Source organism: Anser brachyrhynchus (assembly GCF_964034855.1).
Source record: "Anser brachyrhynchus genome assembly, chromosome: Z".
NCBI lineage: Eukaryota > Metazoa > Chordata > Aves > Anseriformes > Anatidae > Anser > Anser brachyrhynchus.
The window spans coordinates 79,491,726-79,511,495 of NC_137697.1; the positions used below are offsets into that span (position 1 = coordinate 79,491,726).

Below are 19,770 nucleotides of genomic sequence, written 5' to 3' on the forward strand. Positions count from 1 at the left end.
ACACGTCAAGGTGCCAGTGCCTTAGATTTTATTAACAGGCATTCTTACGGCTCTTCAGTAAGCCGCGTGGGGAGCCCTTCGGCCCGCACCCCTGGGAAGGCCGCTCCCGGCGGGGCGCCGCCCGCCAGCCCCACACGCGAGGCCCAGCGCCTGCCTCTCGGCGGCGGCACGGCGAGGGGCGGGGCCTCGGGGCGCGGGGCGGGGCCGGAAGCACGCGGCCGGCGGGCGGGGCGCGGCGCCTCCACTTCCGGCTCGTCGCGTCCCGGTGCGGCCGGCAGTGAGTACCCGAGCGGCCCCGGCCGCTCCCCGGCACCCCCGGCCCCACGCCCCCGGCGGGCCCCGCCCGGGCCCTGCGCGGCGAGGTGCGGGCGGAGCCGTGCCGTGCCCTGCCGGTGCCCGTGCCCCCCGCCGGACTCGGGCCGCCTGTCCCGTGCCGCCCCGTGCCGGTGTCCCGCGGGGCGCAGGGGGGCCGAGCGCTGCCCCGGGCGGTGCCCGCGCCCTGCCTTCGGAGCCGCCGTGCCGCGCGGCCGTGCCCGCCGCCCCCGCCGTGTCCCCGTTCGGCCCTGGCCCGGCGGCAGCCGGGGACCGGTGGCGCCGGGGCCGTGAGGGGCTGCCGTGCCCGCGGCGTGCCTCGGGGGGGGGGGGGTTGGGGGGCGGGCCGGCACCTCCGCGCCTCCCGGTCCGCGCCGCTCGCCCGCGGCCGTGCGCCGGTGTGAGCCCTCCCCCCGCGGCCCGGCCCGGTGCGGCGCGGCCGTGTCAGCGCTGCCAGGCCGCGTGCGTCCGCCCCTGGGCCGAGGGGAAGCAGGGGGTTAACGTGAGGGTGTCGGTGCCGTCACCCTGAGACACGGCTCGGGAAACGGCCGGAGGGTAAACCTCCCCCGGAAGGCTTGGTGTAAACTTTGAGCGTTTTGTAATTTTCCAGGTTTGGGATGTGGAAGACGCACTCCTGTGATCTCCTGAAGGTATAGCTTGTCACTAGAATAACTCGTTCTCCCAAGCCTCCTGGTCTCCCTTCTGGAATTATTTGTGCTGTATTTAAACAAGTGACAGTAAGGAAACATATTGTCAAGCACAAGTCGACATCACGAGAATGCATTTTTTTTTATCTCAGCACTGAGCGATGCCAGTTACCCTCACAAGAAACTACTGACAAAGTTTGCCTAAAAATAACCAATAGCCGGTGTAGGTATTAGATCAGCTTTTTGATGCTCTCTGCCTTTCCATTGCCTATTTGCAGCTCAGGCGACAGGTACTCTCAGCCCTTCTCAGGGTTTACGTTAAGAAAATTGTAGGTGGCTGCCACAGAATTTAGGTGGATACAGCTGCTTTGAAACATTTTGCTGTGACTACGTTCTCGCTCTACATTGAGCGTGTCCTCGCAGGGAGCTTCTCTGGGTGTCCAAAGGCTGCACGTGTCACTTCAGGTGACAAAACAAAACCGTTTCTCACCTGCTTTGAGTGCACCTTGGTTATTCCGTTACGCCCAGACAAGAACTGCACACTGTTCGGTACAGAAACACAGTACAGGTGAAGGAAAAAAAGTCTCCTGATGTTGTGCTCTGATGATAACCGTGTGTTGTTAGATTGTTATTTTTTAAGTTTAGATTTGACAATCGCATAACTTTGTAGGGTAGCAAGAGGAACAAAGATGTGATTTCCATTTTGCTGTTGCTAATAATTTTGATGACTTACATCAAATGAAGAAGAGGTGTGCTACTCTTATACCACTTATAGCCATTGAAATGAAAGATTTCATTTAACTGTACCTGAGCATTTAAGTTCTTTACCGATTTCATGTCAGTTGTACATGTGCTATATCTTAACAGTCTAAAGTACTACTCAGTTTACATATCAGAAATACGGCTAAATAGAAAATGGAAAACAAAGGTCCATTCTATGTGAAACTATAAAGACTGGTGATGTCTGCTACCATTCTGATGTCCGAACTTCTATTGTGGTAGATACATGTGATTTTAGGATGTTTTTGGTAATTTCCTTGAAAGATTTTCTTTTCCGTTTTTATCATCATTCCTGTCTGTAACAGGGAGGCTGATTATAGACATATGCCGTATCTTTGCTCTCTAGGTGAGGAAATACTACATTTGTTGCTGTATTTTCAACACGGCCTTTGTCATAGAAATGTTAGATTTGATAGTGCTGCAAAGATTAAGCAGAGAGCAAGTAAAATAAGGAAATACTGGAATTCACTGATGGTGTTTGATGGAGGTAGTGCGCTTGTCTGAAAAGCTGTTTTTGCAACACCAAAGGATGACATATTCCTCTTTTAGTGATTTTAGTTATTTGCTTGTTTCTAAAAAGTCTTGATATTTGAAGTTAAGCAGAATGTGTATTTGAAATGGCAAGAGGAAAAGAGAAGAAAGTTACTGTGTGAGCTGCGAAAGTTTGCTGGAGTTGAAGTAAGAGTAGCGAAAGGAATTAAGTTAAGTAGATGAGAGGAGATGCTAGGGAGACACAAGGCAGGTGAAGCATCAGTGGCATGGGAAAGCCTGGCGTGGGCATCTTGCTGGCACACAATCAAAGCACCTTCTGTGCTCATGTTAACGGCTCAATGTTCCAAACCGCTTTGAAATTTTGGCTGAGGAAGTAGTTTCCTGCATGCAACTTTAAAGTTGCTTTGGGGCTTCTGATTAACTTGTTTGTGCTCCTTCTCCCTGCCTGCAAGTCACCATCAGCATTTCCTTTCTGACCGTGGCTGTACAGCTGCCAACTTTTGTTACTTTACAAAGTGAGGATTCTTGTTTGTTTGTTTGTTTGTTTATTTCAATGAGCTAAACAAAAAGTGCTGGCGAGCAGTCTTTGCAAATGTTTCAGGAAAATGCCCCCTGCCCCCCAGGTATTTCCAGGTACAGCCATACAGAGTTTTGTTCAGGGATGGTTAAAAGAAATTCAGATATCTGTGGTTTTCTTGTGTTTGGGCTTTGGTTTTTGTTTGTTTTTGGTTTTTACATTGGTAGCCCTTTACTTGAAGTTCTGACTTAAGGCCTACCACAGGGGCGGTCAGACACCTCTGAGGAAAGCTCTGCAGTGTGTTCAGGTAGCAGTATGATTTTTGTTGATGAAGGGGCGGGGTTCTCCTGTGGCACAGGGCTGGAAGTTGTTTTTTTGTTTGTTTGCTTTGTTTTTAAAAATTAGGGCAGTCCAGTTTGAAAGAACAATGTGTTAGTGTGTTTTGCTCTCCGCAGTTTGTATTAACTATAACATTAGCTACTCCGTGTGGGATTAATTTATGTGGATTAATCTACTTTTTTAACATTCAGACGTGAGGGATGTCTTTGTTATAGTCTAGCTGACAGCAAAAATGTTTAGACTATTGTCCATTGTAGGTAAAAGAGTGCTTTATTTTGACAATCTGATAAACATCAAAACTTTCTGTTGAGCTCCTTTTCTGTTTCCTGGAGGCAGTGTTTTTGTCTGCTTTGATTATGCTTGAGAGATATTTCTCATGCTGTGGTGAAGTGGTAGGGCACGGCTGTTGTCAGAATCCTACAACAGTAAAAGGTAGAAATAGGTATCTTCACACCATTTTCTGATGCTGATATTTGACGTTTCTCATTTCTCAGTGGCCTGATGCACATGCTGAGTGAGCAAGACAAAGATCCCTTCATTGTTCCAATTCCTGCATGGACCTGAGAGGAAGAGGAGCCATCAACTGGTCCAAATTTCTGTAGTCTAGAGAGGATAGATCACAGTAAGTGTAGTGCAGTGCTGCCTCTTCTTACTCTTGTCTTCATTATGAAGTGTTTGTAAGTCAGATACATGGGTGTTCCTCGACATTTCAGATCCAAAAGTCTTGTCCAGATGTGTACTTTCAGCTATGCCATGTGGGTACTTACCTTGTGTAACTTTATCCAGCAGGTGACAGGAGTAGAAGCAAAAAGTGTTTGGATTAAGTTGTCTTTTTGAGTATCACTGAAATTGCAGTGTGTTTCATGGGGATTCTTTGATTTCCTGCATTACTGAAAGTCTTTTTTCTCACTTCCTGTAACTGCTAATTACTGTTGTAACTTTGCTTGATTAGAGCTGGATCTTCTTTTGTTCTTGTCCTATGGACTGGAGCAGGTCTAGCCCTATTTGAAAGGGTGATCCCACATAACAATGAGAGGGAAGGGTTCTGATGCTGTTTGGATGTGATCTCAGCAAGCGATTACCAAAGTGACTTCCTTAGCTGTGCAAGTGAGATTGAAAAATGTATGCTGAACTACTTAAGTCCAAGCAGAAGAGGGGAGAACACATGGGTTTTCCATAAGAATTGTATTTTCCTGCTTTTGCAGCCATGTCTTCTTTATGTTTGTGGAAAAAAATGTGTTCCTCTTCACTTTGACTTCCAATGTAACAAAAATATAGATGAATACAAATCTATCAGAGAGGGACTCCTGTGACATGTTCACTGAAAGCTGCAATAATAAGAGCCTTTAGGTTCTTTGAATAAAGTCATCATGCAAATTACTTAAGTCTGGGACTAGCAAATCTAAGTTTTTATACTTTTATGTCTGTACACGTACAGACAATAAGCATACAGAAAACTTAAACAATAACATTCCACTTCAACAACCATAAAATTGATCTCTGTCTGGCAGTTTTTCTTGCCTACAAAAGCTGGTTGGCTTCCGTAGGACTATATATAACACAGAAAGATAGACTTTCCAGAGAAAGTATTTTGTTTCTTCTTAATGTGTGATGTGGGCATGTAAATGAAATTATGAAGCCCTTGAGTTAGACAAAGTAACTTCAGAATACCTTCAAATGTTAGGCCTGGCTCATCAGTATGTAGTGAACTCTTTATTTATAAATACTCGCAGTTTGGTTAGGATCAAAGAATAGATGAAGTGGGAAGGAACTTCTTGAGATTATCTAGTCCAACTGCCTTGACTCAAAGCTGCATAACCTAGAGCAGTTTGTTCAGGGCAATGTCCAGATGGGTTTTGAATTTAGTCAAGAGTGGAGACTCCACAGCCTTTGTGGGCAACAGTTAAAAAGTTTTATCATATGTTTCAGTGGAATCTCCTGTATTTTAAATTGTGCCCATTGTCTCTTATCATGTTGTTGGACACTACTTGGAAGAATCTGGGTTGGTCTTCTTTAGTCTTCCATCAGGTCCTTATGTACATTAATAAGACCCTCTGAGCCTTCCATTCTGCAGCGTGAACAGTCCCAGCTCTAACAGCCTCTCCTTGTGTGACAGATTCTTCTGTCCCTTAATCATCTTAGTTGCTACGCTCACTGCAACATGTCCTTATTTTTCTGTTAGGGGAGAGCCCAGAGCTGTACATGGGACTCCAGATGTGGTCTTGTGAGTGCTGAGTAGAGTGGAAGGGTCACAGCATCATTGAATATCTCAAATTGGAAGGGAGCCACAAGGATCATTGAGTCCAGCCCCCGTCTCTACACAAGACCACCCAAAAATCACCTCCCTCCACTTGCTGTTGACATTCTTCAAGAGCCCAGCATGCTGTTTGTCACAAAAGTTTTTTGACTCATGGTCAACTTATTCCACTCTCTAGTCCTTTTCTGCCGTCTTGTTTCTGCAGTTGGCCCCAAGACTTTATCCTTCCCAGGTGCCTGACTTTATATTTACCTTTGTTGAACTTTCTGCCCATTTCTCCTGCACACTGAGGTAGCCCTGACTGACAGCACAACCATCTGCTGCATCAACCACTCCTCACGGTTTTGCATCATCTGAAAACTTGCTGAGGGTGCGCGTTGTCCATCGTTCAGCTCTATTTATTCTTATTACAGCTTATTTTTTTAACAAGTGGTTACCAAGAAAGGGGAGATTGGGCCTTAATCCTCGATCCACCAGAGAGGCCAATAAAAGTTGAAGATAACTGTTGCACAGCTGGGAGGGGTATAGAGATGTGGCTGCTGTTGAGCTGGGCAGGTACTGTTTGCAGGTGTGCCTTCCTCATGTCTAAGTGCATTGTAGCTGCATCTTTGTGGCATCATAACTCAGCTTGTAAGTCCTGATAGGACCATGTGACTTGTTAGTTTGATGACTGCAGATTTATATACTCACCTTTATTATACCTCTTTTTTTTTTTTTCGCTACCTTCAGACTTGAGCTTGTTCAGAATATATCTGTGTGCTTCTGTACCGTCACACTAATAATTCTTGTCCTAGGGTTAAATAATGAAGTGCCAGGTCAGGTGACCTTGCAGCCCAGAGGTAGATACGTTTCAAGTTACTTCTTTGAAATACCACTGAGCGTTGCTTCCCTGTTCTTTCAGGGAGTATGCATATATAACACATTATTTAGTAATACGGTTTGCAAAGTATGCGGCATTAATACTGGTTGGTGGGACAATCAAGACTTACACCCATTTGTCTCCCGATCCACACAGGAACCTTGTTTTTGAACCAAGGATAGAGAGGAGCTTTGGTGCCTGAGAGTTTCCACAGCTTTCAGAAGCCAAAGTGGTTGAGGTTAATGTATTTGGTAAGGTTAAACAAAATGCACCCTTAAGTAGCTTCTGCTGTTAATTGTTTTTAGCATTGATTCTTGTAGCTGTTAAGTCTGCTCAGTCTTCCGTATTGCAGAGCAGTATGACTGACTCCAGCAATTTCAGAAAGACCAAAGTTGTCATTTGAAACTTATTTTGGGATATACATTCATAAGCATACTAATATAACCTTTCATGTTTTTTGTGGATGCAGACTATTCGTTTTCCAGAATGTTTTATGGATATGAAGACACAGATGACAGTGAAGTGTATGAAGATGATCTTTATCATGAGGAGTCATCCAGTGAGCAGAGTGTTGATAGTGAGGTGGAATTTCATCTCTACAGCCAGATCCACTATTCCCAAAATCTTGGTGAAATCAGCACAGTGGATGTGACTGAAGAAGCTGATGTTGCAGGGGTCAAAGGTCAGAGTTCAGCTCTAACCGAGACGCTGCATGAAGACAAGAACGTCATTGAATTGCCCAGCTATGATATCCAGGTTTCCGATGGCTCTGAGGTCATTGTCTTGTCTGATACACCAGATGAAGAGAGCGTTTACAAAAGCAAGGCAAAGAAGTCAACAAGCTCTCTAGCTCAAGGTAAAGTACACACCCATCTAGGATCTTCCATACCAAATCATGCCACAGATGCTGAATGTGATATCCTGTATCCTGCTGGATCAGACACAGAAATTCCAAGGCAAAGGAAAAGTGCCAGGGGAAAGCTTACCTCAGTTAGTTCTGTTGGAACTCATGCCGTCCAAGAGGTGATGGTAATAGATGATAGCTCAAACGAGGAGGAGGAGAGCATGATATCTGAAAGTGATGATGTCGAGAGTTGGATGCTTTTGGGATGCAGTGCAGATGACAAAGATGAAGATATAATTTTGAACCTTGAAGGCTGTGGAACTCCAGTCAACGAAGGTTAGTACTTTTTTTAATCACTTGTTTAATGTTCTGTATGCGAAGGGATTTGTCTGCAGTGATACTGATCTTTTAAAAAAGGTGTTGCAAAATGTTCTAATCTTTTTAAAGAAAGATAAACAGAAATCAAACTGGAGTGTGCAATGATGGAAAACAACCATGATGAAGGAAGTAGGCGCTGATACCATCATTATTTCAGTAGCGTTATATGTGTAAGTGTACTTTGTAAGGTGCTGTGAAAACAGCATTTTTTTGGTAGAAATTTAGAAGCAATATCAGTGATCCTTGTTGTGAACTTTCAAATGTTACTGTATGTTTTGTAGTTCTAACAGTGTAGAAAGTTTGTGTGTGGTGTGAGATAAAAAGGAAATAAAATGGTTTATTGTAAACGAAGTAAGTAAACGGTTTATTCTAAAACAAAAGAAAAACACAAAAAGACGTAAAATTGCGTAACAACAAGAAGTTTGAAGAAAAATACTCCAGGGCAGGAAAATAAGTATTGCTTACAACCCAGAAAGCAGAGTTATTCCTCTTTTTGTCTGATGAGATTTCTGTCCATCTGATTCCTGTCTGCCTTGCCTCATTGCCCCTCAGTTGTGGGCAAACAAATGCTTTTCAAGTATATGCTGTATGCTGCTAGACTGAAGAAATTGCAACTGAAGAAGGGGATAAACTGTAACAGGAGGTGGGAAGGAATGAAAGGGAAGACCTAAACTGATTCTTCCTTCCCAAGAAGCAAGCAGATCATGTAACCAGTCCTTTGAGAGTCCAGGGCAATTTGGGCTGTTTCTCTAAAATTTACCGCAACTTCTTATGTGGATTCTGCGTTGGATAATTTAGAGAGATTCACAGTCACTAAGATTAACATCTAACATTTTGGTATTTTGTAAAATATTTTTCTAAGTTACTATAGAAAATGAGTAAATGCAGTGGCTAATACAACAAATTTGAGATGCATGTTTGTGATAGTCACTTGTGTGGTTCTTAGAACATCGTTAGTATATTTCAATTTTTCCAAGAAATAGATACCCTTCGTTGCATCAGCAAGTAAAAATTCTTGTTCGACAATCATCTGTGCTTTTTTCTTGCCCACCAGCTTTCTGAAGCACAAAGATGCTTTCCAGAAATAGCATCCCCTGACAGTCAAAAACACTATCTGAAGAAATGCTTATTCAGCAGTAAGACTAACCAGATAAGCTGCAGCAGTGGGGACCTGAGCTAGATTTTCTTTCATGTTTTTATATGTATATATATATATACATATATATATATAAATGTGTATCAGAATTTTATTTGAAACGTGTAAATGAGGAGAAATTAAATGTTCTGTTGTGCTAGTCAGTAGGTTGATACTAGTAAAGTTTTTTGTCAGAATGGCTCTGTAAATAATGGTGTTGATCATATGCCGGTACTAACCTGTTTGAGAAGGGAAATGGAGAAATTATTCCTTCTTTTCTGCTAAAATGTGTTTCTTGCCTGTAAACATTTAATAACTTTTCTCTTAGAGTTTTTCTCGTGTATGGTTTTGCATAGTTATCCTAGTCTGCTGCTAAATAGACCGTAGTGCGTACTCAATCTCGGATGGTTGATTAATGAGCTTCGGAGACTTAAGAAATGCCTTCCATGTTCCCAGTGCAGTGCCAGAAGAGTGGCAGAACATAGTTACCATGCCAGAACCCCAGACAGCCACATTACATTTATAATGCATGTAACTTTTTCTCCCTAAAAGTCTTTTTGAATGATTCTAATATGCATTTACTAAGAATTGTCTCAAAGTTGCTATATTTCATTTATATATTTCTTTTTATATTTTTGTATTGCTCAAAACTAAAGCTAATTGGTTTACATTTGTGTTTTTTTTAAATTACCTGTTGGGGATCAAATGTCTGGGGCCATTTGTTGACTGCTTTAATAGAAATGCAGTTTGTATATAGCATAGTTACTGCATTTTCTGGTTAGCTTATATTTTTCTCATTACTACTAGGCAGGCAAATGACTTGGAGTCAGGCTTCTTTTACTCAGTTTAGCCTGTGTATTTCCTTGCTTCGCATACCAAAATCACTGAAGATTACCCAAAGAAAAAGAAGACAGAAAAATGTTTAAACAGTGTTTGAGACTTTAAGCATATTTTATAATCGTATATATAAATTTTGGAAACGTTGTGCAATTAGTTTATTAGAATGAGTATGCTTGCTATGTATAACGTGAGCATTTGTGGTTTCATTCTTTGTGCTGTTCTAATAAAGGTGTACCAGTGCTAACTTGAGCGAGGCTTTTGAAGGTCAATATGCAAGGTTAATATCAGGAGACAGTTTTGCTAAGTTATGGCATGCTTTTATAACAAATGTAGTAATATGTTTCATGTTCATGTTCTTAGTTTTGACAATAAGCAATCCAAACTCAAAGCAGATAATGGAAGGAGAATTATCGTGTGCTATTTAAACTTGTCATAATCTTCAGAATTAGAATTGTTTCATTTAATTTAGGAGATGTAAATATTTTTTGAGGTGCTTGGATTGGAAATCATAGTCACACAAGTAGCTTATAAATATTACTGTTCTTCACATACTCTGATTTTTATTCTCAAAGCAGCCTCAGAACTTCTTCACAACCCCTTCTTGCATCTTGCCTCACATCAGTGATGGCGTTACCAACAGTAACCTCATGCTTGGAGGTCTGAGACATGCAGAACTTTTATCAGCCACAGAGGGCGGCTTGGTAACAAGGTCTGGTTTTATACACACATCTTTGTTTCCATTTAAACTTTATACTTTCTACATATGTTTTACTTTGCAGAAAGCCTTAATGTTTGCACGTTGCTTCTGATTTTGACCAAGTTAATGCTGGCATGTTTAAACCTGTGTGAAGTGCCCAGAACAGAGTGGCTCTGGTGCTGAGCCCTGACATAAGTACACGGTCTGAGGTGTGAAAGATACTGTGGAGCTGAACTCCAGCCTCGTCCCAAGTTTCTCAGCTGTGTCTGAAATTTCAGTGAATGCTATTCAAGTAGCTCCAGTGCGGAAAAGTTTCATTCAGCTGTTCTGTTTCCAACATACACAGTGACGGGGATGTAAAGACAGGTTCGAAATATCTGTGTTGTATGTATTTGTATACTTAATGAAAAGCTGCAACAGCATCAAAATAGCTTTAGGGAACAAGAGCTATAAATCTTAATGTAAAGTAATGGTAATGTGGTTATCAAACTTTACACAGCATCATCTCTCAAATTTTACAGGCTGTAAAGGATTTCTTTGCTGAAACTTAAACATAAAAAACTTAAAACCAAAGAAAGAAAGTAATTTTAAAAAATTTATTCGCAAATTATTCTCTCAAAGATATTCTCTGATAATTCATTTGAATTATTTTGAGATGTATTCACAGTTCTGTTTTCAGAGTTTTTGAAGAACAAGACCAAATATTCAGGTGACTACACAGTATGTAAATCACTATCTTGAGAACTGTTGTATCCATACAGATGGGTTGTGGAATGTAGTGACTACTGAAACCTTGCCTTTTACCTTCTCTGCAGAAAATGCGTATGGCCATGTGAATGGGATAGATCTCCCATGGTAGCGTTGTGGTATAGGTAGTGTCCAGTTTGCTTCATATTAAAAAAGGGACTGAAATGTGAACAATTCTCAGACTATGAGAGTGGCCACTGGTGTCAGTTTGTTTTCCTGTCTGAGAACCTGCAACAGAGGTGCTGAGGGTCCACTGCGGTCAGAGGTAACTGCTGGAGGAGAGGAGTTAAGCCTATCTGCATGTTCTCTTTATCTCCCTACTTCTTACTTTCCTGTCTTGCTCTAGTCTAACAGCCTTGTTATATTTAAAATTCTTTATAAACAACTAACATGGTTTCTCAATTCCTCCAACAGAGAAGTCTTCTCCCTGTGTAGCATTGTAGCTCCAGTCACCTTCTGCTGTAGCAGAAAGAGATGGTCTTTTGCTTCAGCAAAGTGAGCTCCGGTTCCTTGATTGTAACTTGAGATTCAGCTGACCTTTTTTGTCTTCATTTAATATTTTGAAAGTTCTGGCTGGTCCACAAACAGCGGTGTTAAAATCAGATGAAAACTTTTTCTCCCCTTTCTGCCCTTTTTCCTTTTTGAAAGGTTTTATATGCTTTTCACAAGTTTATTTTTGCTCATCTAGTACCGTGGTAATCAGAACAGTATTTGTCCCCATATTTCTGTGAAATGCAACTTTTTGTCATGCATCTGCTCTTTTCTCAGCAAATGTATCTCATTGCCAACCCTGTATTATTTAGGATATGAAGATGGGTGCTAGCTTTTTTTTTTTTTTTTTTTTAATATGGAGAAATACCAGGGAGCAGGAGCAAGGTACTTAGTGTGTCTGTAGTGATTTGTGCCTGTCTTACTCTGACTGTATTTTTCTGAGTTGAGATTACATGCAGTTTGGAAGTGAAGGGAACACTCCAATGACACACACCAGGCCAACTTCAAAGACAGCAACTTCACTCCTGACTTATTGCTTGCCCCCACCCGGTCATCTCTGTATATTTCCTTGTATAACATTGAGAAAAGTACACACTGCTGCTGCTGTTTGCTTTGCAAAAAGGACCCTCCCTTCTTAATTGTGCACTTTAAAAATGGTAGTACAGCAAATTTAGGTCTTGACTTTGATCGTCCTGGAGTCCACAGGAAAGTGTACAAATTATACCAAATGCATGGAATTAATTTTTAGTTTAGGAAAGTTTCCAGGTCTTTGAAGGAGGGTTCTCCCCTCCTAGTTCTTTTCTGCATTTTGCACTAAGAGCATATATTATAAGAATGTTAATTCCTGTAGCTGGAAGTCTTTCATCCGTTCCTTCATTAAAAGCTGTTTTTTTTTAAAAACCATATTTCTTCTTCCATGTATAGCTGCAGTCCTAATCTCTGCTTTTTCTTTTTATTTTCTTTTTCCTCCCCCTTACGGCATTTGGAAAAAACTACAGCACAAACGTCTGGCCACTAAGGGGTACAGAAAACAAGTTAACTTCTTCGTGTTTCGTCCTTCACCCACCCTTTACAGTACCTTTCTCGGAGAGGAGGGGCTAACTCTTTAGCACTCTGTGCTATGCGAGGTTGTGGAGTGTAGTTCACATGGTTGTTTTTGAAACCAGAGTGTTTGTAAAACTGCACAGAAATACTGTTACGGGCTTCTAGAGAGGGAATGTTTTCTTCTCTGCTCTGATTTTTTTTTTTTTTATTAACAACACCATAGGCTTTCAAAAAAGAGTAATACTGCATGACACTGAAGGCTGCTCTTACAAGTAACAAACACTGGACATCACTTCTTAATACAGAGCATTGTGGTCGGATGCTCTTTGTGGTCACTGGCCAGCAGATAGAAAACTTTGTTAGAAACTCTGGAGCTTTCTTAGCGGCTTTGGCCGTTTTAAAATAATATCTTGAGGCACTGGCACAATATGAGGCAGTTTGATGCGCATGTGCCCTGCATGGCAGAGATGCTGCCTGGGGACCCGGCGCACGGTGGTACTTCTCCTCCAGCAGCTGCTCTCAGACTGGGTGTCTGACTCCAGTCTTTATTCCTGTATTGTACCCGTTTAATTTGAGCACGCCAGCACTGGGACAAAAAAAGGGGCTCTGTGCTACGGGTAACATCCTGTGCGTTTATTCCAGTATTTTATTTTGTGACTACATAAATGCTCTACTTCATATAGTTCAGCTTTGGTGGGAAGTGAAGGACGGAAGACTAAGAACAGAAAGTACAAAAGTCTGCTGAAGTTTGTAGGTTATGGTTTTAATCTGTTTATCAGATCTGTCAATATATGAAGCAACATATGTGTTTTCTGACAGATTGACATCTACCATGTGGTAAAATACAAGTTTTTTCAGCTTCTCTGTTGAAAGTAGTTACGAAAAGGAAAGAGTAACTAAGGAATATATTATTTTATTTGGGGTGTGGAATTTTATATCTAATTTTGCTCCTACTGTCTTGTAAAACTGTCCTATACAAAAGGAAGTCATAAAATAAAGTACAAGCTAGTGTTTCCAAAGCAGTTTTTTCATCTTTCCATTTTCCATCCCTTTCCGTTATGTTTACTGGGTCTGGAAATGTTTCTAAGCACTGATTTCTATCCATGGTAATAAAATCTCTCATTTAGTCAATGAAACTGTGAAAAATGAAATTATTATTTTTATTTTTTTTAATGGAGCCTGAACACTTAGTGAATGAAACCATAAAAAAGGACATCTAAATAATAATAACAAAAAAGAATTTGGAATACTTTTATTTTAGTCCTTCCCTACAAAGTAATGTAAGGAGGAGTTTTTCATTCAGCAGCTTCAACTGAGCAACTGCTGCTTATGAAGTCAAAATGGAAATAGGAATCTCAGATTAATTTAGCTTATTCTTTTATCTTTATCAGCCATGCTCAAAACAGAAATATCCTTTGTTTGCTATCACTGTTTTAAGTGTTTTCTTCTAGATGTGTGACTATTCTTTTTTTTTTTTTTACCTCTGCATGGTACTACAGAAAGTATTAAAAAATCATACCGCATCTGTATTTTTTTCTCTCTGCTGTTACTCAAATCCCTTAGTGTATTTTTAAACAGTAAAAAAAAAAAAAAAAGTGTAAGCTTATTTCAGAAGTGACAAAAATGTATGGTAAATCATGATATTCTTTAATTTCCCTTTGGCAACAAGTTTTGAACATTTGACCTTTGCAACATATAGTATGGTTTTGTGCTAGAATCTTGATATATATAAGACCAACTTCTTAAAAATTTTAATATTGTTAGGCTGTATAAAAACTTCTTTAAGAGCCATGGTTTCCTGCATTTTTGGATGCCCGAGCTGTGGAATAGGTATGTGAAACGTCAGCAAAAGTTGCTTTCAAAATCAAAAAATATGTTTTGGTGAAAATTGGCTAAGCAATTAAAATATTTTCATTAATGATACCGAACTCTGTGCTGCATGTCTTAACAGCAGTAAGACTCGTTAGCGTGGCTCGTGTACAAATTCCAACGGCAGGAAGAAAAGAAGTAGGAGTTTATTTCTTGGTAATCACATGTGCTTCTTTTGTAAACTGCATGCTGACTTGGTCTTTTCTTGAGAGTTCTAGGCTTGCTAGGTGCTGTAGTTCAGTAGCCGTGGGCCACGTTAACGTCTGCTCCACTTCCCATTTTTACGGGTTCACTGCAGCCCTGAGTGAGGTTTGAACGCCACCTCAAGCAGACGGTCTTCTCAGTGGAGAGACTTCAGCCACCAAAGCCTAGGCAGTTGGAGGGGATCATCTGGCAGCAAACAAAGCACCCCGAGTCTCAATGGGAAATTTTCATTCGAAAACAGCCTATCGCGAGTCTTATTTTTCTCAGCAGCGAGAAGCAGTTGGCGCACCGGGTGCGAGCACGAGCGTGCTTCCCTCCCCTTGCAGCGTGGCTCCACCTGGACCTGGATCTGCTGGCTGCCACGGCGTGCCGCGTCCCTGCCAGGACAGCCGGGTCCTCGGCAGGTTTCTGAACCCGATGGAAAGCGTGGAAGACCGTTGTCTTCCTCCTGAGGTTGCGTGTGGCTGTGCTGGTGGTATTACAAAGATGCCTTTTGCCGTGGCAGCGCTGCCTGTGTATAAAGTCTCGTGTTTCCTCCCATATGAAGTTATAGGCGTGCGGTGACAGTTTGCGACTGCGTGCTTGTTTTCACTAAATAGGATAAGTGTACAGAGTTGTGCTAGATCACACCGGCTGAATTTAAAACTAACATCGATGTCACCAAATTCAGTTTTTGTTTGTGTGCTCAAGTATTACTAAAATCCTTTATGAGCTTGCTTTCTTCAGAACTGGGCCCCACTGAATGCGGAGGCTTTTCATGTAGTTTGGGGGGTTTTCTTCTTGCTTTTGTTTGCTAGAACCTTAACATTACTTAAATGTGGTAGGAGTTCTTTGTGCATGAGTTACTATAGCAGAATGCACCCTGGAGCTGTAATAAGCAGTGGGAATCCACCTACAGTTTGGAAGATACAGCACATGCATATGGATGTTTTGATTAAAGAGAAAAACTTAATCTTCTTTACCATGTAATGTCGATACACTCGAATCTCTTGATTATTTAAAAAAAAATAATAAAACTAATAATGTTCCTTCGTAAATCTGTAAATATCTAGATTAAGTATACCTGCAACTTTAGCAGGCCCTTTTATCTGTACAGATTTCTCTGCCTATTGTGGACCTTAGCTGTAATTTAAATTTCCCATGGCTTTGGATTGCTGACTAGGTTTTCTGCAAGAGTGCCCATGCTTACATGGTCATATATTCTGGGTGACTTTTTCACATTTTTTTCCCTCTCTCTCTTTTTTTTTCTGTTCTGTTGATTGTTATAAGGGTGTTTTGTTTTGTTTTTTTCCCCCTTCTGTCATCAGTTTGATCTTTCTTCCTTGTCCCTATTTGTTTGAATTTCTTACAGGTGGGGAAAAACCCTCATATTGCAATTGAGCTTTTGAAGACAGCTGGGGAATTGATTCAGTCCTTTTAAAGGAGAAGTTTAAAATTGTTAAGTAATTGAAAAATGCAAGTAATTCAGAGGTAATGAACAATATACCAAAGATATAGCACTGAAGGATTTACAAAGGGAAAAAGTGAAGTTTGAGTTGGCCTGTGGTGGGATGTAAAGCATGCAGATATGGGCATAGAATAAGCACAGGGGGGAAAAAAAGGTTTATATTAATGATTTTTTAAAACGATAAAATCCAAAGATTGGTAGAAGAAATAAAATGGTTAAATGCTAATGGTTTATTGTGTGTCTTCCTGTTTATAGAAACACGTAGTGAAAGTAGGTTTGGGCTCCAAAGCTGTGGGCAAAATTGATGTTCACGGGAGTTTATAAGGGGGCAAAGATTTAATTTTGTGAGCCCTTTGACAATAATTGGCATGTTTCTGGAGAGCGTGAGGTTTCTTTACTCAATGTGTGTCTTTCTGATATGAATGAGATTCACTGTGAAGGTCTAAACTGCAAGTGTGTTGAGCTACCATGTTGTTAAGATAGGCATACCTGCTGAGTTCTAGGTAATATTGTAGGTTTCTACTAAAAAGCAAGGAAAATGTGAACTTTGATACCATCATAATCACCATTAATTTTGTGACAGTTATATTCAGTGGTTCCTTTGTTTTTTAATCTGGAGGAGATGGGAAGTAAATTGTTAGAATATTGTATTTCTGTACTTTTGGGTCATCGTAGCACAAGCTAACTCATCCTGGGATGACTGTAATGCTTATCTTTATGCTCTGTTAATGTATATAACTGATATTTGGAGTATGCTTACAAATACTATATGTTTTTTTACTGTCTTACATATGTAATGACACTCTTCCAACATTTACTAGGCAGGAATTGTGCATCCACAGACCAGGACTCGCTATATGCAGATGCACATGTTGTGTTACTCATCAGCAGTGAGCCGACAACCTGGTGTATTTTACCGTGAATGCAGTCCTGAGCTTTCTTTCACTTTCTTAATTGGCTTCTTGTTTCCCCTCTCACAGTTCTAAAACAGTTTCTGATCTCCAGGTGTAAATCGAAGTAACTCCTCAAATCTATACAGAAACTGCTTTTTTGATTTATTTTTTTTTTGACCAGACCCTGTCCAGTTGCCTGATGCTCAGATTTGCTCAAAATATCCTGAGTTTCCCAGGAAACTCTCCACACTGAGTAATGTCTACTCTTCTGACGTGCCAGTGAAGTAGCAGAAGCCCTGTCTGTTTTAGAGAAGGTAGGAGAGGCGAGGTTGCCTGTCACCTCCGAATGCTGTGTTGAGAAGAGAAATTGCAGATGGAGAGCGTCTCAGAAGTTTTGTATGGACAGTCCACTGTTCCACTTCCGTACTCAGTTTCCAGTTAATAGTGTAATTTCTGATTAATACGCAAACTTTTTGCAGTTGCTGAATTTAACTTTAAGCTTTTTCCTTGTGTATGAATTTTTTTAGCACTGGGAATGTTCCAAGTCTGCAAGGCTGAGCCTTTTCTCATTTCTCACTTTGTATAGTGGTGTTTATGTTTGTTTTTCGTTTAATATCCTTCCTAATGTCTCTCTTTTTGCACTTTTGCAACAGTGCTAAGTGTCTTGAATATGTATTGGGATGTAAAGACTTTGTTAGAAGTGAGAAAAAAAAAAAAGCATTGTCTATTTAGCTGGTCTTGTAGTAAGTATGGTGTTGTATGCCTTATGTTACAGGAACAGTAAAGCTATCACCACACATTATAGAAAATAATATGAAACATGCATTTCAAATGGTTGTTGAAATTGTTTTGTAACCAGCTTGGCGTTAATTCTGAGAATTACTTTTCTGTCCTTGTACAATATCAGGTTTGGTACTTTGTTGGTTTTCATCCTTTCGACTACTTTTGAAAAGTGTAGATGATGGCAGACACTTGCAGACACTAAGAAAACCTCATTACATGTGTCATGTCTTTGTGACAGACAAAACTATTCTTTGATGTGGACAGATTTAGTTGCACTTTGTTGTTGATCTTGTTGCATGGGCTGTTGTGGCATGCTTTTCTTCACTTGGAGTCCTGAAACACGAGAAACAACAAAGTCCTCGTCTGGCATGCTGAATAGTTTAGAAATATTTCTCCATCAACTCCTTTAAAGAAAAAAAAAAGTGCTCACACAAAAAACCCACCCCGCACAGCACCAGCAGAGTGAGAGGTGCAGCAGGGGTAGGAGGGGGGAACGGATGGGGACGGTGTGGGGGAAGAGAGAGAGAGAAAGACTGACTGCCAGATGCTTTTTTCGGTCTCTTTTTGAAACTGTGCATGGTGAGACACTATAGAGTTTTCTCTCCTGTTTTAAAGAGGAGGCTGTGAAGCACTTGGTGCTTTACAGCCTCTGTGGTGACAGTAATTGCTTTAACATTGCACTTACTTCCCAGTCTAGATACTGCTGTGAAGGTAAGCCAGTAAACTGATAACCATGTATCTTGTACATTTAAAACTTGTGTTTCCAAGGTCTGGGGATTTCCCCCTCCCCCCCCATTGCAGCGGTGGGCTCAGAGCAACTCTCATGAAACGTGGCTCTGCTGCTGTGTTCTGCGTAACTCAGATTTGGGATTGCCTAAAGTATGTCTATAAGTATATGTAAAAACGTACCCACATGTAAACATATATACGTCTTTGTTTGTGTGCATATTTATCGATTTGTATGTTAAGCTTCAGCTTTTCCATTTTCATTGTGTTCATGTGGAATATCTGCTGTGTAACTGTAGAAAACCAAAGTGAAATAAGTCAGTAACTTTGAATACAGATTTCACTAGTATTTTAAAATAACTCTCAGATGGGAAGCAGTATTTCCGGTCTTTATGGAGATAACTGAGTTCTGTGTGGTAGGCTTCCAAGTGTGATAGCCCACCATAAAATAGAATTGTTCCCAGACTCTTACTTTTGGGGCATATAAAATTTCTTCCTTATTTTATTTGCACTGCTGATACTTCTGGAACTAAAACTAAGTGGAGTTTTACTAGAAGTACAGCCTTGCAGAGGGATTTTCTCATGGATTTTTAATGGTAATAATTTTGTTTTATCATGAAATTCAAAATAGCAAAGAAGAGTAGACATTTAAGGAAGCACATGATTAGAATATGAGTATCAACAGTCACAGCAGAGGGACAATTCAGCTGGCATTTGTAGTGTACTTTGTACATCTCCCTGCACAAGTTGTTCTGTGGTTGTTTCTTTTAGTGAGTTGCTAGTGAAGAAAGTTTTTTCTTTGTGTTTTGTTAAGTATGTCCATGCTGGCTTTCATTTTTAAGGTGGCAGTGCATCTGTTTGTGCATTTGTATCTCACTTTTTTAAATCTACTCTTAAAAAAAAAAAAAGTAGTTTGGAATATTTTGAATTTCTAGCAAAAAGTTTAAAATATTCCAGTGATTGTGGTATATCTTTGTGTCACAAATGGATCCGTATGTGTTTTGGTTTTTTGTTGTTTGTTTTGAGCAGTAGCCTTGTAGGCTAGAGCAGTGGGTGGAATGGACACTTTTACCTGCAGTTTCTCTAAAAACTGAGTGATTTCATTATGGCTTAGACTCGCAGCTTTTAAAAACAACATCAGAACGTTTTAAGCAAGGTGAGTGAGCTCTGAAGGGGCAGATGGGGAAGAGCCGGCTCGGTGGTTAGCAGAAGAAATGTCTCTCGAGTGTGGCCAGCTGTGGGCGTGCAGGCCTCGCCGCCGCCAGAGCTGCAGCGCTGGGCATGCCGCGGCCCTGTGGCCTGCGCCTTCGCACACCAGCGGCCTTCCCTGCCGGCCCGCCTGGGACCTGCAGCTGCCCAGGCAGCTTCGCCTGCGCCACAGAGGTGCCGGCTTCCCGAATTTTGGGCAGCCAGCGCTGCAGCTGGGGCGTCGTTTTATAGGCAAAGGCGGCGGAGCGCACCTGCTATG

General features: G+C 41.2%; 1 protein-coding gene across 3 annotated transcripts in view; it reads left to right on the plus strand.

Moving 5' to 3' along the window:
• The first annotated feature begins 206 nt into the window (after positions 1-206).
• Positions 207-19,770, plus strand: part of ZCCHC7 (zinc finger CCHC-type containing 7) — a 116,209-nt gene continuing 96,645 nt past the window's right edge. Inside the window, exons 1-4 of one of the 3 annotated variants that reach the window (XM_080575229.1) lie at positions 207-277; positions 923-962; positions 3,582-3,709; positions 6,673-7,383. In XM_080575229.1, coding sequence (XP_080431355.1) covers positions 6,690-7,383 — 694 coding nt within the window. In that variant the 5' untranslated portion in view covers positions 207-277; positions 923-962; positions 3,582-3,709; positions 6,673-6,689. Of the gene's footprint in view, positions 363-922; positions 963-3,581; positions 3,710-6,672; positions 7,384-19,770 lie in introns of all 3 variants that reach the window. The other 2 variants (XM_080575230.1, XM_080575231.1) reach the window with 2 other exon arrangements.